This window comes from Podarcis raffonei, chromosome 4 (assembly GCF_027172205.1).
Source record: "Podarcis raffonei isolate rPodRaf1 chromosome 4, rPodRaf1.pri, whole genome shotgun sequence".
Lineage (NCBI taxonomy): Eukaryota > Metazoa > Chordata > Lepidosauria > Squamata > Lacertidae > Podarcis > Podarcis raffonei.
In genome coordinates, this window is record NC_070605.1 from 83,882,054 (window position 1) to 83,905,552 (window position 23,499).

The 23,499-nt window shown below is 43.5% G+C and overlaps 2 protein-coding genes across 4 annotated transcripts in view; one reads left to right on the forward strand and one right to left on the reverse strand.

Moving 5' to 3' along the window:
- Positions 1-13,427: 13,427 nt before the first annotated feature.
- Positions 13,428-22,911, forward strand: METTL21C (methyltransferase 21C, AARS1 lysine). 2 transcript variants are annotated; one of them, XM_053384452.1, is made up of 5 exons: positions 13,428-13,507; positions 15,459-15,577; positions 17,046-17,188; positions 18,719-18,836; positions 21,321-22,911. In XM_053384452.1, exons 2-5 carry the CDS (start codon positions 15,469-15,471, stop codon positions 21,713-21,715), a joined length of 765 nt encoding a protein of 254 aa, XP_053240427.1. In that variant the 5' UTR covers positions 13,428-13,507; positions 15,459-15,468; the 3' UTR covers positions 21,716-22,911. The 2 variants fall into 2 exon arrangements, with proteins under 2 accessions (XP_053240427.1, XP_053240428.1); XM_053384453.1 differs by lacking the exons at positions 13,428-13,507; positions 15,459-15,577 and adding an exon at positions 15,618-15,733.
- The window catches only part of TPP2 (tripeptidyl peptidase 2), a 43,016-nt gene continuing 42,029 nt past the window's right edge, over positions 22,513-23,499 (reverse strand). For both annotated transcript variants that reach the window (XM_053384447.1, XM_053384448.1), the window contains one exon: positions 22,513-23,466. In XM_053384447.1, coding sequence (XP_053240422.1) covers positions 23,377-23,466 — 90 coding nt within the window. In that variant the 3' untranslated portion in view covers positions 22,513-23,376. The remainder of the gene's footprint in view (positions 23,467-23,499) is intronic.

Below are 23,499 nucleotides of genomic sequence, written 5' to 3' on the forward strand. Positions count from 1 at the left end.
GTACAGCCACCATCTGCCTGTGATTTTAATATTTTTATCTGCCGGTTAACTCTTGTAGCTTTCGTAAGAATAGTAACATATCCTGTTAGGATTGTGAAATCTGCCAATTCAACTTGAAATGGAGGTTGCTATCATATACAGTATATGCACTGTGGGGGGGGGGGCAGCGGGAATGGTATCAACATCACCTCAGGCATCATGCTAGAAGTGCAACCACACAATCCTGTTCTGCTATTCGTCCAGACATTACCGGGGTTGGGGGCGAATTTCCAAAAGGCAGCGCTTTGTCCTGGATCTTAAACAAGTGAATCAATCTTAGACAAGTTCAATATCTTTTCGGTTTTCCTTATAAAAGTTCAACAATTTTGGAGGGTTTCCTAAAAAAAAAAGCTCAGGATGTACTGGTTTTTTACTTTTTCAAAAATGGCAGCCCTATGGAATTGTGAGAGATGTTGTGAATGAGCTTGCATTCCTGAGTTTGGGTTTATTATATATGTCAGACTTAAACTGTACAGGCTAATCAAATTGGTGAGCATTTAAATGAACAACTGCAAGGTCCAGTTTAACCATGGATTTATGGCTAAATTTATTTTATCTAATTTATTTAGGGCAACCCAGTCTGGTGGGTGAGGTAGTAAAATAATAATAATATTAACAACAACAACAACAACAAAACAACAACAACAACAATAATAATAAAATATAAATATACCGGTAAATATAATATAAATAATAAGTCCCTATTTTCATTGGAGAAATGTTGGAGGTTAGTATTTCCCACCATATTAACTACTGATTGCTTTTGTTCACTCCACTATGTTTATAAAAGGTCAGAGGTTTATATGTGCAAGAACGTAAGTGTTAGCTCCGTTCTATGGTTTGCAACTCTGGAGGAAGGCAAACTTCAGCAGCCTTGTTATATACTATGAGACAAACCTGATACGTTGCCATAGTGGCTGCGGTGGCATCCACAAGACTTTCATACGCTAACCCTCCTGCTTTCTGGGAGGAAGCAGATCTAACCTGAGAGATCTTTACGGCTCCCTCGAGAAGGGCTTTGCACTCTGGCCTTGCAGAATTTTGCTGCATATGCAACGTGCCACAAAGCAGTATCTTATTTTTTAAAAGCGGTTCCCTGGCAAAACGCAGCTCAGGGGTGCCATGCGCCGATGTGCCGAAACGATTGAATACTGTTCCACCGGGGTTAGGGAGCTGACAAACACGAGGGCGAGGCAACCTAACACCTTATTAGCATCATAAATTTTACGCTGCATTCCAAGAACGACCCGTCTCGTGTTTCTGGTTCATACTCTGGAAACGATCGCAGCCCTGGGAAACTTGTGGCTCGGTATTATACATGTAACGTTCCAAGTGCAAGGGGGGGGGATTGCAATTTGGGACTGGTCTTTAAATTTGTTGCTGTTGAGCCAACAAGTTACCAGTAAGTGACTGGAGAGGTTTTGGCCTAGAATATACAGCCTACTCTAAGGTCAGATTTTTATTGCAGTGGATATAATACGATGATATGATACATACATACCCTTTCTGGTTTAGAAATAGGTTTAGAAACCTGCTGGAATGCAAGTTGGGCAGAAAAGAAACAGGAAGAAATGCTGCACCTGTTCACATATGTTTACCATACGGTTTAAATTAAGCTTTCTGCAGTGTGTTGTGGGAGGTACTTGCAGGCTGTAGTTCAGGGGCAGAGAACACGCATTGCATGCAAAAGGACCCAGTTTTAGTCTGAAGCATCTTCAGGTAGGGCAAGGAAACCCTGAAAAACCATTGCCTTCCGGTTTACACAATACTGAACTAGACAGACCAGTTCTTTTTCTTTTCTGCTATTTCAATTGATAGATTTACAGAAGGGATTTTAACGGCATAAGAGCATTTCCCAAAGTTCAATATCCATTTGTCTTTTTGCCACCTGAAATAAATAGAACTAGTAAAATCTCGTCCTCTAAGGTTGTTCCATGGTTACCCACAGCACTTCCGGACATAGCTGTCAACTTTCAGATTTGAAGGAACCAGCAGCCTCAAAAATAAGGGATCAGTAGCCAAAACAAGGGATTTTAGTCAACCACCTGAAATACAAAGTTAAAAGGGACCAGATAATTTTGGAGAGCAGCACCGGTTTTTAGCCCTTCGTTTCCAGAGGTTGCTGCTCAAGCTGATGAAACACTGCAATTAAATAACTACAAGCAGCAACCACTTTTCGCGCAAAACGAAGTCCAAGCTACGAAGATGCTACCCCAGGCAGAGACGCTCAGTTCGGCGGCCGCGAGGAGGATGGCGGCGGAAGGGCCCGAGGCTCCCGCCAGTCCTAGCAGGGATGGGCTCCTGGGGGCCGAGGCTGGTGAGAGGAGGCCGGAGGGGGGCAGGCTGGGCAACCAAGCAACAAAGTTGGAGCCTCCCTCCTCCCTGGCCAGCAGGGAGAGAGGGAGAGGAGCTGCTTCCTTTGAAACCCGCGAAATTTAAGGGACATCATCAATAAGGGACAGCAGCGGGACACGGTGCTGGGATAAGGGAGTTTCCCGCCAAATAAGGGGCGGTTGACAGCTATGCTTCCAGAGTGTCACTATTTGAACAAACCTACTTCCCTCCCATATTGCGGTAAGAAGAGTGGCAGGCTGCATATATACCATACATCTGAAGCACATGACTTCCCCCAAGGAATCCTGGGAACTGTAATTTGTTATGGGCGCTGGGGATTATACGTCTGTCTGGGCTAAACTACAGTTCTCGGGATTCTTGGAGTTTGTTTTGAATGTGTTAGCTAAACGAACTGGAAAGAGTGGAATAGAATTTATTGGTGCGAACTTCCTGTCCAGCAAATCGGAACGAGTGCTCCATAATTCCTCAGCACCATCTAATTCCGCTGCCCCCCCCAAAAAAATCAAGATGAATACTCGGTAAAGAGGATGTCTGGAAGTCATTCATTGCTGGTCTTCAACTGATGTTTCCCCTGTTCACAAAGACTGTAAGATCATGCCAAGTATTCTCAAGGTCTGTATCTCCTTTAGCCTTCTGTATCTGCATGGTTATTATTTTTAGTTAAGCAGTGTCTCAGATCTGCTCTTTCCACAGTGCTATTGGTACCTGCTCCTCTGCCTCTGCCACCACCAGATGAGCAGCTACCAAGAAAAAAGGCATTATCTTTGCCCTGCAATCTTTATTTTCTCCACCAAATATTGATAATAGTTTTGATTCATTTTTTTTTTACCTTCTTCCATTACGTCATCGCAATATGTACTTGCTACACTACAATCCCACTCCATGTGGAAATGTGTTTCATTCCCACCATACACACCCCAGCAAACTTACTGTTTGATGGACTTAACCAGGCATAGGCAAACTCGGCCCTCCAGATGTTTTGGGACTACAACTCCCATCATCCCTAGCTAACAGGACCAGTGGTCAGGAATGATGGGAACTGTAGTCCCAAAACATCTGGAGGGCCTATGCCTGGATTTAAATTACTTTACATAGAATACACAAATGCATTTCTGAAATAATTCTGTCTTGTTTTTGCTAAAACTTCCCTAAGAGATCTCTATTAATATGTCTTGGACCACTGAAAGCAATGCATTTGAATCCTCCTTGCATACCACATTAAGCCTTTCTGTTGTTTTTGTAGACTCCTGTATTTTTATTATACCAGACCTTTCATTTAACTGGAGAAGTAATGATCTATATTGCTGGTTTGCCCAACAATCTCTTGGCAGATAAGTAGAGGCTTGGAGAGAGATCTGGCATGCGGTTCAGGTAAGTTAAACATGCACACATGAAACTTAAAACCCCAAAAGACTGCCTAGGAGCATCCCTCCAGTTGTTCACAGTGCACAAACAGCTAAATTTGCATCTGCACTGCATGCATTACAAAAAATACTGAAAATATATGGCATCCTGCTTCAAAAACCTTTCACCTTGAAAGATACTTGGTGGGCTCTTCATTTTCTCTTTATGGATTTCTCTGCTAATGCTGTAATGAAATTACTTCTGCTTTCCCCCCACTTTATCTGCCTAAACAGCTGTTAGGATAACCAGCTCACTTTCCATAAGCCTTAAATACCATATTACTCTTCTTTGCCAGATTGGAAATAATGAGATCAAAGGAACAACATATCTGAAATGCATGTTGGTTTTCATTGTTAGCTCTGCTGGTAATATTTCACCCGTGGGGCCAGTGACATCGCATGAGAATCGGAGGGGGGAGAGTTCTCTGCTAAAGCCAGCCATTCTTTCTACCTGCCGCTTCAGTGCTATTAATAGACAATTTAAACAACAGCTCTCAAGGTCTGCCAGACATAAACGTTTCAGATGCTTTTTCTGTGCATTTTCAACAAAACGGGTGACTTTGTAAAATACGTTTTTACTCAGCATCCAAATCAAGAGTAAGACTGCCAACTTTTGGCCTGTACTGCGTTAAAAGAAAATGTTATGAAAATGGTATATAGATGGTATATAACACCAGTGAACTTAGCAAGAATGTATATTGGAATGTTGGAAATGTAAAGAAAAGGAAGGGACTTTTTATCATATGTGGTGGGAATGTAAGAAGGTGAAAGGCTTCTGCGAAATGATATATAACGAATTGAAAAAAATGTTGAAATATACATTTGTTAAGAAACCAGAGGCATTTTTTGTTAGGAATGGTAGGAAATGAAATAAACAGAAAAGATTATAAGCTTTTTTTATACGCAGTAACAGCGGCAAGAATATTGCTAGCCCAAAAATGGAAACAAGAAGAATTACCGTCGATGGAAGAATGGAGAATGAAGTTAATGGAATACGCAGAACTTGATAAACTAACAGGAAGGATCCGAGGCCTACGAGACCACAGATTCACTGAAGACTGGAGTAAATTTGTAGACTATTTGAAAAGTATTTGCGATGAACAATTAACGTTTGTAGGTTTGCAAGAGTCTCTGTGAAAATAATATTAGAAATATTGTAAAAAAGGGAATAAGAGGGAAGAGGTTTTTAATAAAAGGCAATACTAGATTAAGAAATGCGAAAGAAGGACTAAAACGGAGGATTTGCAGAAGAGCTGAGGGAACTCCAAAAAATGTATTTGTGAAAAATTGTGTTATGTGTTTTTATATTTTTGTTTTGTAAAATGAATAAAAAATAATTCAAAAAAAATACTGCCAACTTTTTTTCCTTTTGGGGCTCCCAAGCCTTGCATACTTGTAAAACAAGGAACAATTCAGCAGGCACTGCTTTTCTCGATGTGGGGAACCCTCCTCCCCCTCCATGCCCCCAAAGCATGCTGCAGGCATCACAGGGCTCTCCCCCCCCCATGTGCCAGGAAAAGGGCAAACTAGTGAATTATGGTATGTCACGCATCAATTAAAGGCGTAGGAGCCCTTCCAGAACAAAAGTTGGCAACCCTGAACATTTTGCAGAACCATTTTTATCTAAACAACGGTCATCCCAATTTCCCACACATTCAGAATAAAGCTGCTGTGACATGTAAATGTTTCCAAAAGTAAAAAACAGGAAGGATCTGTTTTAGAATCCAACCTATTTATTTGCTAATGCATAGTTAATCTTGAAAGAAACAAAGACAGAGGATTGGGAAGTGCTAGTCGGAAAACACGAATCCTCCTCTTCCCCAGGCAGCTCTGCAAATTTTAATTTGCATTTCCCCCCAGATGTTGACTTCTGGTAAGAACCTAATTTAGCATCATGGCACGTAACAAGATGCACGGGACGTTTTCTGAAAAGCCCTCATCCATCTCTGTGAACCAGTGAAGACAAGAGTGAGTCAAAGCACCCAATATATCACAGAGTTAAAGAGCTGTCCAACGGTGATCTCCATGCTTTCAATTAGCACTGCCTCCATAGGAACTCCTAAGATGGCGCACCTTTTTAAACACAGCGACACACACAGCTGAACTCGCATAAATCCTTGCATTACAGTTAGACTCATACAGCTTATTTGGCATACAAGGACCTGAGTTTTGGAGAGCACATTTACCAAAGGGGTATCAGCGCCATTAACCCAAAGTCTGCACTGGCTTTGTATTTTCCTGTCGGAGAGAGATGTCTGCAAACAGCCAATTATGTGGGATTCGGCCATCCACTTGGATTCCTAGCCACATGCCTAAATAAGGAATTGCACTTGAGGGGCAAGAGATGGCTATTCACATCTCTCAGTTCATAACCCTGGCATTGGTTCAGGAAAAATGTAGGCTTTGGTCATAGGAGTTTGAGCAATGCTCTGGTAGTGTGACTTGTTTATTGATTTATCCCCAGCATAAATTTGACATTGTGGTATCCGGGTGACTAAAGATCTAAAAACTACTGCGTGTAATGTTATAGGAGTTGGATAAATATATGCAGTGCAATTTCCATCTACAGAAATGGCCTCCCGCTGAAACATTCATAAGTAACCCCACCCGCGGTTTTAAATGCCATTCCTACAAATTAGCCACATTTTCTCACAATGCCCGTTCAAATGCGAGCTTCTTAGCACAACCGATAGGTCAGAATCTCATCAACCCACAACATTATAATTTAGGGAATGTAACATTTAACCCATTCTCCATCCACCATGATTTCATGCCACAGTACTTTCTCATTTTATTTTACGGTACTTTTCAAACTTTCCACATTTGGGGAACTCTTCTCCATGTTATATGGTCTGTTATCAAACCCTTGTGTGCAGCTGAGAATTCTGGGCTTCTCTTCCGTGGCACACAGTGAATTGAGAGTCTCATGCTTCATTGCCATCCTATGGGAATTGACAATATTCTCTAGAACATACTAAACATTCCAAGTGGATGGCTCAGTTGGTTAGAGTGCTGTGCCAGTAACAACAAGGTTGCAGGTTTGATCCCCGTATGGGAGAGCTGCATATTCCTGCATTGCTGGGGGGTGGGGGTGGACTAGAGGATCCTGAGAGACAGTGTGGTGTAGTGGTTAAAAGCGGTAGACTCGTAATCTGGTGAACTGGGTTCGCGTCTCCGCTCCTCCACATGCAGCTGCTGGGTGACCTTGTGCTAGTCACACTTCTGTGAAATCTCTCGGCCCCACTCACCTCACAGAGTGTTTGTTGTGGGGGAGGAAGGGAAAAGAGAATGTAAGCCATTTTGAGACTCCTTCGGGTAGTGATAAAGCGGGATATCAAATCCAAACTCTTCTTCTTCTTCTTCCAAGTCTACAATTCCATGATTCTGTGATTCTCCTGTGGCTGCCCATTGCAGAGCCCACCCAATATATTTTGAAGTTGAATCTTACTTCCAGCAACAATGGGACAGTGACCAGCAGATTTGTTTAAGAGGTGCAGGATACACCAGAGGGCTGATCTTGCTGCTCTCTCAACACCTCCCATCATCTATGGCTGATATGGCTTCCTCACTTTGTTTACTGATAGGGCTGGCCTTGCAAGGCAATTATCAGCAGTGGCAGGGAAGGTGTATTCCAGGGAAGCTTGTCTGCAATGACTAACCTCACTGAGAATTCCCTAACCAGCTTCTTGGGAACCCCAAGGGAAAGGGCTTCTCCCAGCCAAGCTTGCAAACCACTTTTCCAGTAGATGTTGTATTAGATCAGCTAACGGAAGTGCTACTCATTCATTTTATTGTTTCGCTGCTTTAATGAGAGTCGGGCCTTGTAAAAATCGGCACCCTTAAGAGTAGATGCCAAACAGCTTAGCGATTAAGAACTGGTGAAGGTAGTGATTTAAAGGAACCCTTTCACCGGGGATATTTGTAATTCACACAAATTCAGAGAAGCAGCTCCAACTGGGGGCTTCCAGAGCTAAGTCCCAGCTCTTTCCTGGTCTCTTTCTGGGATTCTGCTATTCCTTGACATGCACACCCAGCTTTGTCAACCCCCTCCCCTCAGCTGGGAGGATGAGTCATCTTTGGTACCCAAATTTTCTCACTTTCCGGAGATCATGCAACATTACAGTTAAAGTGGCTACCTTCAGAATAATTAACAATGAAACCATATCAAGCATTCTTCTTTAATATTATTGTTGTTGTTGTTTAGTCATTTAGTCATGTCCAACTCTTCGTGACCCCATGGACCAGAGCACACCAGGCACTTCTGTCTTCCACTGCCTCCCACAGTTTGGTCAAACTCATGCTGGTAGCTTCGAGAACACTGTCCAACCATCTCATCCTCTGTCATCCCCTTCTCTTTGTGCCCTCTATCTTTCCCAGCTTTTCCAGGGAGTCTTCTCTTCTCATGAGGTATTGGAGCCTCAGCTTCAGGATCTGTCCTTCCAGTGAGCACTCAGGGCTGATTTCCTTCACAATGGAGAGGTTTGATCTTCTTGCAGTCCATGGGACTCTCAAGAGTCTCCTCCAGCACCAGAATTCAAAAGCATCAATTTAATATTAGGAACGTCAAAACCGCCCGCTGCCTCTCCTTATATTCCTAAGTCCCACCGAGTTCCCAGGTGAGTATTGGGTTGCAGCCTCAATCTCCATAAAGATTACTCGTGTTTTCCAGAACATGTAACTGTTGCCCGTTTCATTCCTAGCATATTATCCTCATGCTGTGTTACTCCCATCATGCACAAATAGCTTGACAACATGAGGTTTGCCAAAATTCTGAGCTAAATCCCCAGAGCATCTCTGCTGGGCCCTCTCTTTCATCACCTCTGGAAAAATACGTTTCACAGAAAGCAAATGTTTTTACAGGCAGCAATGAAATGAAATGAAGCATATTGTTTAGGTTTAGATGCTCTCGGAGGAAAATATGGCATCGTATCCAGTGCTTTCCCTAGGAAGGCTTGGTGGGTGGGGCTCGCTGTAGCTTGAGTGACTCCCTTGATTAGATACAGGTGTGAATGAATGAGAATAATAATAATAATAATAATAATAATAATAATAATAATAACAACAACAAATTATACCCCGCCCATCTGCCTGGGTTCCCTCAGCCACTCTGGGCAGCCTCCAACAAAATATTAAAATACAGTAATGCATCAAACATTAAAAGCTTCCCTAAACAGGGCTGCCTTCAGATGTCTTCTAAAAGTCTGGTAGTTGTTTATTTTTTTGACATCTGGTGGGAGGGTGTTCCACAGGGCGGGTGCCACTACCAAGAAGGCCCTCTGACTGGTTCCCTGTAACTTGGCTTCTCGCAGTGAGGGAACTGCCAGAAGGCCCTCGACGCTGGACCTCAGTGTCCAGATAGAACGATGGGGGTGGAGACGCTCCTTCTATTTGCATTTAAAAACAAACTTAATTTGTACTTTCCCAAACAACATGCAGAGCAAATGCAGCCATCCTTCAGAATTTGCACTTATTAGAATTTCATATCCTCCAACATTTCTCCAATGGAAAATAGGGACATCTTAATAAGAATAAGAATAAGAATAAGAATAAGAATAAGAATAAGAATAAGAATAACATAATGATAGTAATAACCCACCCATCTGACTGGGTTTCCCTAGCCACTCTGGGTGGCTTCCAACATATATAAAAACCTTAAACATTAAAAAGCTTCCCTATAAAGGGCTGCCTTCAGAAATCATAACAAAAAATTTTTTTTCCTTCCAGTAGCACCTTAGAGACCAACTAAGTTATTTCTTGGTATGAGCTTTCGTGTGCATGCACACTTCTCATACCAAGCTCATACCAAGAAATAACTTAGTTGGTCTCTAAGGTGCTACTGGAAGGGAAAAAAATTTTTTGTTTTGACTATGGCAGACCAACACAGCTACCTATCTGTAACTGTTCAGAAATCATCTAAAGGTTGTTTAGTTACTCAGCTCTTTGGCTCAGCGGTCGCATAACTCCATACCCTCCAACACTTCTCTGATGAAAATAGGGAAGTCCTAAGGAAAAGTGGGACGTTCTCGGATCAGATCAGAAAACCAGGATGGCTTCTGTAAATCTGGAACTGTCCCTGGAAAATAGGAACACTTGGAAGGCCTGGAATCCAGCAGTACAGTTCCCCAACCAAGAAACGTAGTATAAAAATGCATATACTAAAAGGTTCAAATAAGTGCATGTATTAGTGAAAAGAACATACAAAAATGCGCCAGGTTTCAGGGAATTGCGTTGCAGTTACAAAAGTCACATACAAAATGTGTACAGGAGCAGAAATTCTCACAAAAATACTGATGAAGTTGCACAGCTTTTCTAAAAATTGCAAATGGAAGTGAAAATGTGGAGAAGATAACTCAGATTATAAAAAGAGAGAGAAAACCTGAAAGCAAAATTGGCATATTTGCCCATCCCTAGGTAAGGGATGGATGGATTACCTGCAAGCCCTGCACCCCTGAGATCAGGCATATCCAAACTTGGCCCCCCAGCTGTTTTGGGACTACAACTCCCATCATCCCTAGCTAACAGGACCGGTGGTCAGGGATGATGGGAACTGTAGTCCCAAAACAGCTGGAGGGCCAAGTTTGGCCATGCCTGCCTTAGATGAATTTCTGGAGCTACTCATTTACCTTTTAGTGGTACATCTAGTCTCTTGGCACATTGAGATCTGGTTTATATGTGTTGATCTTTGGAAGGCTCGTGGCAATGGACTTAGACTACTAGACAATGCAGAATTTTGTATGGAGTTACATTATTCCAGCTGTGAGTTTGGTGCAGAGTCCAAAAACTAACACCACCCTTACAGAGTTGCTCACAGATACACGTTGATTGCATGGAATGTAAAAGGGATCTGCGAGCTGTTGCCTAGCTGCAGGTACAAACACAATCTATTTTTCAGAGCAGAAGGAAGAGGCCTCTTCAGAATTTCACTTTTTGGATGAATTCAAGAGCAATCTCTACTCAACAGGTTTGGACATGAGAGACAGGTTGGGCAGAGAGGAGCTGGGAGACCTGCCCTGCTAAATCTTCCTACTTGCCCCTTCCTCAACCAACGCTTAAATTTATTACAGAAATTACTTCTTAAATGTACAGGAGATATTATTTGGAATCTGCCTGCCATGAAAAATCATGAAACAAGCACCAGAAGGGGGGATTAAGAGGAAGGAAGATTGACAAGTCAAGACTCAGATGGTAGGCAGACTTTTCCTACCCGGCCAATGAGATAGCAAAAACAACCAAACACACTCTATGACTATGATATCAATTCAAGAGCAATCACTGTGGCAGGGAAGTGGGATTCAGTAGTCTCTGCTTGCTGGGCCGAGGAAGGAGTCACTTAGCTGAAGCTGAAGCAGCAGTAGCAGCAAAAGTGTTGCCTGTTAAGCAGATGATGTTCTTACTTTTTCACACAAAGCCTTCTCAGATGTTAAATTGTGGGCAATTCCAGACATCCTGTTTATTGAGCATTCATCCCGATTTGTTTGCAGGGAGATCAGGCAATGTGGACTGTTTAACGAGCATCCGTGCCAATCTGTTTGTGGGAAGTTTGTATGACATTGCGCAAAAAAATGTTATTCCACACATTCCAGTGCATTTTCTCATCACTTTTCTTACCACGAAAAGCCCAGTCTTTTAGGAAAGCAGGTTTGTTGCACAGGACCTCTCAGTTAACCACAATTACGGTACAACACCAGAGTTGCTGTTGCATGGCTGAAGTTGAATCCCACCTCAAAATGGCAACACCTATATCTAGCATTTGCTGAGTGTTTGCTCTGATTGTTCGCGGTGTGGTCACATGGCCACGAGTATTCATTGTAAAACATTTATATGTCTTCACATCAACAATTTGTTCATGTCACATTTTTTAGTGCAGTTCTCCATCACTGTCCAAAATGCAGATAGATTATTTGGGCTACCATAGAAGGAACAAAAATGTTGGTGGAGCAATAGTCCACTTGCTCAATTGGATAGGTCAGTTGCCGGGGGACAGTGCCAAAACTAAAGGCGTTTAGCGATGAATTTTGCCCAGGGCGAAGCCTCCAGAGGGCACCATTGATGGTCTCAGCCCACCAGCCAATTCGCAATGAGCCTGGGCTCTCTGGCCACCTCCCCATAGGTCCAAAGCAGTTTTCCTTTTGCCTTTGTTTGCTAGTCCATGTCTGTGGGGGTGCCCAGGACAGCTGCTTTGGGCTATGGCGCCATCTCCTCTGTGTGCCTTTGCACTCCTTGGTGGTGGGCAGTTGCCTCTGGAAGAATTTGACTATATCCATCACGGGCAGACAGACCCGTGGAGTTACCCTGAAATCTGTGCATTCAAAAGATGTGGTAAATGAATTACACAGATCCCGTTAGGAATGGTACTCTCTGTACTAGAAAACAGGGCACACTCTCTGTGTACAAATATTTCTTGTTCCAGTGGCATCAGGGGATAACCCTGAAGGCCCCTAATGCTGGAGCTGTGCGTGAGGTCCAGGTCCACTCTGTGCCTAGGTAGGAGGCTGTTCAGAACAATCTGCAGCAAGCCTTGAATTCTGCAAAAGAATGGCACACTGCGAACGTAGTACATAATGAGTACATTACATACCGTACTCCCATTGTTAGGTGCTATGTTCTTTCTTTAAAGCACTGGCAACAAATACCCAAAATATTAAAATCTGAACAAACAATTCAACAACAACAACAACAAAAAGGCTGATTACAACAAGAAACAAATGGTTAAACCAGAAAATGAATCATCTTAATGCAGATAACACTTTAAAAAATATTCCCAATTTGGTAAATAATTTGGTGAAGAATCGGTCTCTTTGGCCCAGAATAGAGATTGCTAGAAATTCATGGCATGCTAGCTCAGTTTAAAGATACAGTCAACAAGACACACTCAATTTTACTGTCCTGAAATCTCTGACTTGGCTGGGGAAAGAAATGCACAACAACTGGTGCCAGGACATGAGGAGAAAGGGAGTAGGTTAAAAGCACGTGGTTTCTCCCCAACAAAATTCCAAATTGTATCAAAAACTTAATTCTGCAGTTAACATATTCTAGCTGGGAAGTGATGAGTGGAAACGTGAGAATGATTGATCCCATGCCAATCCCTGCACAGGCCACTGGGGGGGTTAGACTAGATAACATTTGAGGTTCCTCCCGACTCTAAAAATCTATGATACATAGATCCCTGTTTAATTTGACCTTGCATTATTAGAATGAACGGATGTCAAATCTACTTAAAGCTGCTTCCTTGTCCTTGGATATTTTTATGTTAGAGAGAAACTGTTTTCTCTCCATACATTGAAAATTATGAATTGGAGCTGGTGAATCTATCAGTGGCCGATAGCATGCTGGAATATACAGCTCTGCGATAGATATTAATTTATGTTTATTGGGAGACGTGCCACTGATTTTAATATACCCATAACATGCACATAGCAAGTCATATCAGTTAAGTTCATATCATAATCGTCACTTACTACTTCAGCATAGAGAACACAATGAAGATGGCTCAGTTTACTTCCACTAGCCTGTATGCAGAGAATGCAACCCATGACAGCGACTCTCTTCATTCAAAGGTTTTTATCCCTAAATGGTCTAGGGCCCGCCCCCTTCCCCAGTACCCACCCCCCACTTGGCACACCTTCGCTATAAAAGGCACCGAGCTGGTTGAAAAATCTCTCAGCTTAGGAATTGGATCCTCGGAGTCCGGATTAATTACAACTTTCCAGGTAAAATGGTAACCTTAGCCTTTTCGTGGGGATGGTCAGTGAATGAGCTGAGACTTAAAGGGATGGGCATTTTGAACTTCATGTTTATTTTTAATATGTGCGGTGTATCTTCGACAAGGGGCACAACAGGTGGTGGTTAGGTCAAGCAAGATATGTAGCGGGAGACCAGGAACATATCGCTCGATAGCGGCAAGCTTAAATTCAGAGGGAGATTTTAGAATCCGAAAGACTAACGAACGGACCAGAAGATTTATGGTGAATGGAGGACTCTGTGGCAGGCCCAGGGCTATGAAAGCACAGCTTCCAAAGCAAACAGGGCTCGCATGAACACATGAGGCATGCAAAGGAGAAAGTGAGAGGTAAAAAGTAGGAGGTGAAGTCAGGACCGGGTTATGTGATGAGCCTGTGAGTTATGGGCACAGTTCATGGAACAGGAGCCGGTCTGTGTAAAGCTCATTGAAATTTCCCATTCATTTCAACGGGGCTTCTGCAGAATATCCTCCCTGTGAACTTTGCTCAGCATCACTTTTCTGTCAGACATGCTACTAACCCAGGAACCTGAGAGGATGGTTTCTCGAGTGGCACATTTATCCTTTAGGGAGGTGGGTTTTTTCCCTTAACGAAGTGTTTTTCACTTACTACCTTAACCGACATAGTGACTTGACTTCACGAGGTTCTCTCTTGAGCAGAATGCCACACTCACAGATCACAAACTGCACTTGCAAATGGCAATACATCTCCCACATGAAATTAAAAAGCCTGTTCGAGTCTGGATAGAGATTAAACAATTATGGAACATAAGACGGCATGGAAACAACTTTGAATGATTATTCCAGAGGGGTAGCCTTGTTACAGTCCTTTCTAGCAAAACATACAATCTCTCAATCTGTGTGTGTGTGTGTGTGTGTGTGTGTGTGTGTGAGAGAGAGAGAGAGAGAGAGAGAGAGAGAGAGAGAGAGTTAGTTAGTTAGTTCTGTGGCACCTTAAAAAGAAAGGCAGTAATCTAGCCTCACTTACTTGGGAGTAAGCTCCATTGGCTTCAATAGGACTGACTTTTCTGTAGACCTTGTTAGGATTCCAACGTAATCTGTTTCCATTGTGACATAAGCTTTTGAGGACACCTAGTGGTCGCTATAAAAAACTAAGGTTCAGGGGACTGGGTGTCATAAATAAGAGCAGAGAGAAGGCCGTGTTCTGTCAGCTTTACAGGTGAACTACATGCTAAGCTTCTTTCAGCTGTTAAGTGGCTGGTTTGAGTAGACAGCCTGTGAGAGGTGACGCCCAAACCTGGCATTCCAGATATTTGCCTGAATTATGTGCCTTGGAAACTCCAGAGCTAGTTTTGGGAAGAGAAGTGGTGGCAAGGACCATTATTAGGGAGCGGGTGAAATATTTTGGACAGCACCTGTTACCTATACGGCTTTCACTGTAAGAGGCAGTCCCAAACTTCTTTGAGCTCTTTGGTGGTGGAGCAAAATACGAATGTCAGAAACAAAAACTAACTACCATATTTTTCGCTCTATAAGACGCACCAGACCACAAGACGCACCTAGTTTTTGGAGGAGGAAAACAAGAAAAAAAAAATTCTGAATCTCAGAAGCCAGAACAGCAAGAGGGATCGCTGCGCAGTGAAAGCAGCAATCCCTCTTGCTGTTCCTGGCTTCTGGGATAGCTGCGCAGCCTGCATTCACTCCACAACACACACACACATTTCCCCTTACTTTTTAGGAGGGAAAAAGTGAGTCTTATAGAGCAAAAAATACGGTAAGTGTCTGAAGATTTTCACTGACGGAAAGGTCTTAACTCTGGTTTCTGGTTTTAATGTAGCATGTGCCATGTTTTTGGTACTCAACTTCTTCTTTTCCTCAGAGGGTAAAATGAAAAAAAGTTGGGAACTATCCTCCCCCATCAGAAACCTCATGGTTTGTTTGTTTGGTGGTTCTTTCTGCAGCATTCCTGCTATGATTTCTACACAGCACCAGTTCTTCCTTAAAGCAGACCAAGGAATAATGGAGGACGAGGAACACCTGGAGGAAGGAGACAATGGCTGCTCCCTTGCATCTGACTCAGGTTTTCCTTTAAAGACAGTATCGCTTTCGCCCACTCAACCCTACGCAAGTTTTTCCCCCTAAATCAGTTGCTCTCATTAGCTCCCAAGTATTAAATAAGCAATGCTGTTGCCATTTATGAGTCTTTGGGAACACTTGTCCTTTATGTTTTCAACGAGTACGTGGTAACGCACAATGCAATTCATGACACCAGCCTCCGCACATTTATTCAGTGGTTATTCTGCGTAGGATTGCTGATTAAGTGTTTTATGCTGCTAGAAAGTAAGGAACAGCTGAATCAAATTTATTTAAGATCATTTAAATGGTTTTCAGGGAAATCAGGGGGGCTTGAGGGCAGCCTGCCTTGAACCCTTCCAGGCATGCCGATACTCAAATTTTGGGCTGAATTTGCCAAGTGATGCCAGGATGACTGTGTTTATCTCAGACAGTGGTCTACTAGGATGAGTTCTTTCTTTGAAGGACTGTCCACACCAAGTTTTAAAATAAATAAAAGGCAAGAAGGAAGAGCAGGCCTTTGTCAACTGTTAGCTCCTGTGTTGCAGAATGAATAGGCAGATGGGTCTACAGCCAGAACCTTTCCAATTGTGATGAGATGTATTTAATTTATTTGTTGTTGTTAATTTTTTGTACCCTGCCCATCTGACTGGGTTGCCGCAGCTACTCTGGGCAGCTTCCAACATGATATACAATAGCACATCATCATCATAACGGAACCGAGCACAATTCAAAGTGTTAGTGCCTACCTTTAAAGCCCTAAACGGCCTTGGTCCAGTATACCTGAAGGAGCGTCTCCACCCCCATTGTTCAGCCCGAACACTGAAGTCCAGCGCTGAGGGCCTTCTGGCAGTTCCCTCGCTGCGAGAAGCCAAGTTACAGGGAACCAGGCAGAGGGCCTTCTTGGCAGTGGCACCCGCTCTGTGGAACACCCTCCCACCAGATGACAAAGAGAAAAACAACTACCAGACTTTTAGAAGACATCTGAAGGAAGCCCTGTTTAGGAAAGCTTTTAATGTTTAATAGACCACTATATTTTAATACTTTGTTGGAAGCCACCCATATTATTATTATTATTATTATTATTATTATTAAAAATGTCCCGATATAGGGCTGCCTTCAGATGTTTATGGAAGGTTGCATTTACAGCAAATCTTTCTGATTTTGCACCTATATATATAGCTTAGCATATGCAAATCCATGCCCTCTTTTGGGAAGGCTGCATGACATTATATTTGGCAATGCAGAAGTGGCTACCGTTAAGATGCCAGCTTTGAGATGAGTCTACATAAACATATTTTTGTGTCAGCATATTGCAGTAAACTGTATAGGCACACCAAGATTTGCAGCTCTTTGTGAGACTTTTTACAAAGATTGGCTTTCTAAGCACCTGCAACAAAGCACAGCCCACTTTGTTTAAATTCCTGAACCCTCTTATGTTCACAGATGACTATTGCTGACCTCTCTCCCCACAGGGCTGCCCCGCGTGTTCAAAATATTACAGAAATGGGTTCCTAAGGCCTCTCCCTATTTTGACAAAGAACACTACTGCTACGCTGGCCACCAGATCACCATTCAAGAGTCCATCGAAAACTTCGGAGCCGTAGTATGGCCTGGCGTAAGTTTCACACAGGGCCTCACGAGTAAGCTTCTGTAAGATAATGAAGCGTCTCGCTTTCCTTGATACCTTGTTTTAGGATCTTAAGAGCTGGAAAGGGTCATCAGAAGGCTATGTCAGCCAAGCCACTGCTTTTCCTTTGCTAGTGTTGCTTATGGCCTAAGGTCTCAGCACATTTATGGGAGTCAACACTGTGCCCATAAAGAGCAGAGAGTTCATTGCGCACCTGATACTGGATATGTAGTTAACCCACTGAGCAAAATAAGACTGCGTTCTGAACCTCCCTACAGTCCAGGATAGATTAAATAGATTCATTGAATCTATGGCTTTACACGTCCGCAGCTGTGATATCGCTGCATGGTTAATCAATGCTACATTAGTATTGAATAAGGCTGGGCGATATCTGCTTTCCAAAATCATAATATACCGCCAGCTAAACCCTGCCAACCTAGCAGTTCGAAAGCACGTCAAAGTGCAAGTAGATAAATAGGTACCACTCCCGCGGGAAGGTAAACAGCGTTTCCATGCGCTGCTCTGGTTTCGCCAGAAGCGGCTTAGTCACACTGGCTACATGACCCGGAAAAACTGTCTGCGGACAAATGTCGGCTCCCTCAGCCAGTAAAGCGAGATGAGCGCCGCAACCCCAGTCGTTCGCAACTGGATTTAACAGTCAGGGGTCCTTTACCTTTTTTAAAAAAACTTTTGATATGGAGGTGTATTACCTTGCCAGAAAGGAGGAGAAGAAGTCTGTTGTGGGCCATGGAGACAATTAGCCTCACTGTGCACAGCTTCTGCCCTTCTGTGGGGCCTGGGAGCAGCGTGTATTAGCCTTGTCGCCACATAGCAGGGAACCGCAGAGCCTCCCTGGAACTGCCAGCCACGGCTTGCCCCGATGATCTCTCACCATGCAGCTCCCGGGAGTGCCACTTCCTTCCCCCCACTATTTATATCTCCCTGACAGGTAAATGTGTAACCCCATCAAGAGCAGGCGATCTCTCATCCATCTGGTCTAGGGAACCACCAACAGTGCCTCCGTCTTATCTGGATTGAGTTTCAGTTTGTTGGCTTTCATCCAGTCTATTACCGAGGCAAGACAGCAGTCCAGCACTTCTACTGCCTCACCTGCAGATGTCCCTCATCCATGATCTGATTATGGATGAGGAGGCTGATCTGGCATGTATCACTGAAACCTGGGTGGGTGATCGGAAATTCCAAAACTGCTCTTGTGACTTTAAATTCAAATAGCCTGGGCAATGTTATCGATACATTGCTTGAAACCTTAGTACTGAGTGCAGCATGGAGGAAAAAGCACTGGGGAGGCAGAAGGGATTAATCCATCACAACCCAGCCTTCCTCCTTTCATCATTTGCTTTTGGACTGAGCTTGCATTGAACTTACTACACGGAGGGTATTGTCGGTGATTTCGCATGCTGAAATCATGGGATCCACATGCACACACACTACTGCAGCTAGATTAGGTTCTAAACATTAGCACCTTCCAAATTCTGAAGACAAATTTAATTTGTTTAGGCTCTTGCTCTGTGTCAGTACTTGGAATCAAATCAACAGGAAATCAGTCTCCGAGACAAGAAGTTACTTGAACTGGGAGCTGGGACAGGCCTGGTGTCTATTGTGGCAAGTATACTAGGTTGGTAATTTGCTAAAGAGCATTTGTGTGTGTGTGTGTTTTGCTTCTTGCTGCAAATTTTACACACAGTTCCTACCTATTCACATTACCCAGTACTCTCTTGAGTCCCAAACATTTGAATAGCATTTTGACAATGCTGTCTACACCCACAACCTCCTTCCTAGACACAGGATGCCATACGAAGCCTAAAACGGGCTAATAGCTTAACTTGTAACTGCAATTACAAAAAGCATTCTGAGATCTATTTGTTTTGCAAAGTTTTTTGCAGATAAAATCGCTCAGATTCAGAAGGAGGTAGACTCCACCTTGGGAGCAGGGCCAGGGCGGGAGAGTGCTAGAGTTCTGTCTGGTCCTGTTACATGGGATCAATTCCAATCTGTTACCTCCGAGGATGTGGACAGGCTGCTTGGACAAGTGAAACCGACCACCTGTCTCCTTGATCCTTGCCCATCCTGGCTGATAAAAGCAAGCCGGGAAGGGCTGGGCGATGGGCTCTGCGGGGTGGTGAATGCTTCCCTCTGTGAGGGAGCCTTCCCAGACCCGCTGAAAGAGGCGGTCATTAAACCGCTTCTTAAAAAAACATCTTCAGACCCGGCCAATTTGGCCAACTATCGCCCAGTCTCAAATCTGCCATTCTTGGGCAAGGTGATTGAGCGGGTGGTTGCTGAACAACTCCAAGCACGCCTGGAGGAAACGGACCATTTGGATCCCTTCCAATCAGGATTCAGGCCTCACCATGGGACTGAAACTGCCTTGGTCGCGCTGGTTGATGATCTCTGGCGGGCTAGGGACAAAGGTGAGAGCTGTTTCCTAGTTCTGCTGGATCTCTCAGCGGCCTTTGACACCATCGACCATAACATCCTTCTGGACCGTCTAGAGGGGCTGGGAGCTGGGGGCACTGTTATACGGTGGTTCCGCTCCTTCCTCCTGGGCCATGTCCAGAAAGTGGTGGTGGGGGATGAGTGTTCAGACCCCTGGGCTCTCACTTGTGGGGTGCCTCAGGGTTCTGTCCTCTCCCCCATGCTTTTTAATATCTATATGAAGCCGCTGGGAGAGATCATCAGGGGGTTTGGACTGGGTGTTCATCAGTATGCAGATGACACCCAGCTCTACCTCTCCTTTAAATCAGAACCAGTGAAGGCGGTGAAGGTCCTGTGTGAGTGCCTGGAGGCGGTTGGAGGATGGATGGCGGCTAACAGATTGAGGTTGAATCCTGACAAGACAGAAGTACTGTTTTTGGGGGACAGGGAGCGGGTTGGTGTGGGGGATTCCCTGGTCTTGAATGGGGTAACTGTGCCCCTGAAGGACCAGGTGCGCAGCCTGGGAGTCATTTTGGACTCACAGCTGTCCATGGAGGCGCAGGTTAACTCTGTGTCCAGGGCAGCTGTCTACCAGCTCCACCTGGTACGCAGGCTAAGACCCTACCTGCCCGCGAACTGTCTCGCCAGAGTGGTGCATGCTCTAGTTATCTCACGCTTGGACTACTGCAACGCGCTCTACGTGGGGCTACCTTTGAAGGTGACCCGGAAACTGCAATTAATCCAGAATGCGGCAGCCAGACTGGTGACTGGGAGTGGCCGCCGGGACCACATAACACCGGTTCTGAGAGATCTGCATTGGCTCCCAGTACGTTTCCGAGCACGATTCAAAGTGTTGGTGCTGACCTTTAAAGCCCTAAACGGCCCGGTCCTGTATACCTGAAGGAGCGTCTCCACCCCCATCGTTCAGCCCGGACACTGAGATCCAGCGCCGAGGGCCTTCTGGCGGTTCCCTCATTGCGAGAAGTGAGGCTACAGGGAACCAGACAGAGGGCCTTCTCGGTAGTGGCGCCCGCCCTGTGGAACGCCCTCCCATCAGATGTCAAAGAGATAAATAATTACCTGACATTCAGAAGACATCTTAAGGCAGCCCTGTTCAGGGAAGTTTTTAATATGTAACGCTGTACTGTTTTTAACACTGATTGGGAGCCGCCCAGAGTGGCTGGGGAAACTCAGCCAGATGGGCGGGGTATAAATAATAAATTATTATTATTATTATTATTATTGTGCCTTAACTTCATTTATCTGGCAAGGAATATAACCAAGTGCAGTAGGAGACAGTCCAAAACAGGCTTTGATATCCCAAAAGAGAATTGCTCCATTTATTAACCTGTAGGTGTTGCCCAAACAACTTTGCTAGTCTGAAACAGAACCTTTCAAAAATGTTCTACAGATACAAAACTTCCAGCTCGTCTCATCTATAGTAAATTCTCCTTGAAAATGTGCCGGTCCAGTAAATGGATTACAGTGCTAGTCTTGGGATTTCTATGATAGCCAGAGGGTGTCCTGCTGTTTTATCCAGAGACTGCAATGGCTGCTTGTTCCTGCAGAGGACAAAGCCTAGTGAGTCAGTAATGATGACATCACTGAACAGCAAAAATGTAAACAGAGAACTGTCTTGCCTCTCTTCAGATTATCAAGGAAGACTATTTTTATTCTCTTTCAGGTGCTTTTGTGACAGCTACTGACTTGCCCGAGGTCCTTGAAAATATGGAGTTCAATATTTCAAGAAACACACGCAACCTGAACGTTCACAAGCCCGAAGTAAGAAAGCTGGTTTGGGGAGAGAATCTCCACACAGACTTTCCCATATCAACCCATCACTATGATTTTATTGTGGCTACTGATCTGGTGTACCACCACACAGCTCTTGAAGCTCTGCTAGTCACCATAGGCTACTTTTGTCAGCCTGGGACAGTCTTGTTATGGGCAAACAAATTCAGATTCAGCACAGATTACGATTTTTTGGACAGAGTTGGCAACATGCTCAATATCACGCAGCTAGCAGAATTTCCAGAGTCAAATGTCAAGTTGTTCAAAGGCACAGTAAGGGAAAATTAAGATCCGAAAGAGTGCCAGAATCTAGAACAGATGCAGCGTAAAAGTTTACAAAGCAGTAGTTTTTAAAAGATGTTAATTAGCCTCTTCTTCACAACAGCCTGGTGCATTCAAGTTGGCTTTGGGGTTCTATTTCCCAATAATGGGTAATCCCAAAAAGCAGGACCGTATGCAACGGGTGTCAAATAAGTGGATTTTAGTAAATACTCTCCTGCTCCTTATGCAGCTGTTGCCCCAGATGATTAACAGAACATGTTCGACCACCACCAAACTGCATCCTTTTGGAGCTACCCACGATGTTATGCCCTGGGTTTTTCCATAAAACTGATTTACCGGTAATTGGACCTGAAAGCTTAACCCCACATCCTGTTGCTAGAAACAGAAAGGAGAGAGGACCATTTTACTCCCTAAGTCCCATGTGACTACAGAAAGCAACTCCAGTAACATGAATAAGATGTGGTGTAATGAAGCCACATCATTTCAGATTAAAACGTAGGGTTGTGCTTCTACAAGGATAAACCAATTCCAGGTAATGAGGCTACCATGCTATAGCTTTATAGAGTCCTTTTAAAAGTCCTCTGGTTCTATAATCAGTGCCAAATTGTTGTCTCAATAACAGGCATATATAATATACGCTGTGACCAATATTTGCTACAATGCTGAAATGTAACTTTTTACTTGGCCTCCATGAAGTCATATAGACTAGATTGTGTGTCCTCCCTCCATCAGCTCTGAAAATAGCATTGATTTCCTAATGCCTCCTTTTAGGTACTCTTGAAAAAATTAGGACAGATCTCAGCTTTGTTTGATTGTTTTTATTATTAACAAAATTAAAAGTATGAGAGTGCGCACGTTTTTGATCTTGAAATTTGCACATTTATTTAGCAGTTTTACATTTCCCTCCCCCAAAACATTATTAACATATCTGTATGTATAAGTTTTACAATACCTGATTTAAGTGTTAACTGACTGTTTATACATGTATCAGTTTATCCGATACTCTGCAACACATGGATATTTGAGAGCATCTCCGAGTTGAAGATATTCAAGAGCACCTTTTGCACCAGCAATTCAAAATACATTTGCAGTGAGTGTGAAAGTTTTTAATTTTTAAAAAAATTCAAAATGTAAACTCCTGCAAGTGATACTGGTAATTAAGTTCCATTACTGTTAAGTCTAATAAATAAGGTTTTAGCTACTCCGAAGGAGCTTTTTTTTTTTTTTAAGGCCTTCATACAATTGAAAACTTCAATGTTAAAACCCTGCTCATTGTAAAAAGAACTGCTTGTACAGGCTTGTGGTTAAAATTACAAACAGTTAAGAACCACATACACATGCAAGAAACCTTCCCATCTTCATTTCCTAATAATCCTTGGAGCTGGCTATTTCGGAACACCCATTGCCAGCAATGCGATGTACGCAAAACATTTTGTTCGTATGTTTTTATTTCTAGGGCAACTAAGAGTTACACCTAGAAATTAAATCTAAGCCTAAACAGGCTCCTTGATGTCAGGAGCCGAACCCTCACACAACCCCCTTGTCCTCTGATTAATAACACACGATATAAGCATTCAATAATGAATGAAAACATGCATTCCAGTAATATAATGTATCTTTATATCCAAACAACGTAAGAACATCTCAGATTTACAATGGCAGCAATTTCAAAACACACAATAATCGGGTGGATACATCACGGGAAGCCAGTTTTCAGTGAAAGATGCACAGTGTGTCCATCCAAGTAACTTCATTAGCTGAAGAAGAAAAAAATTAAAGTACACTTTTAC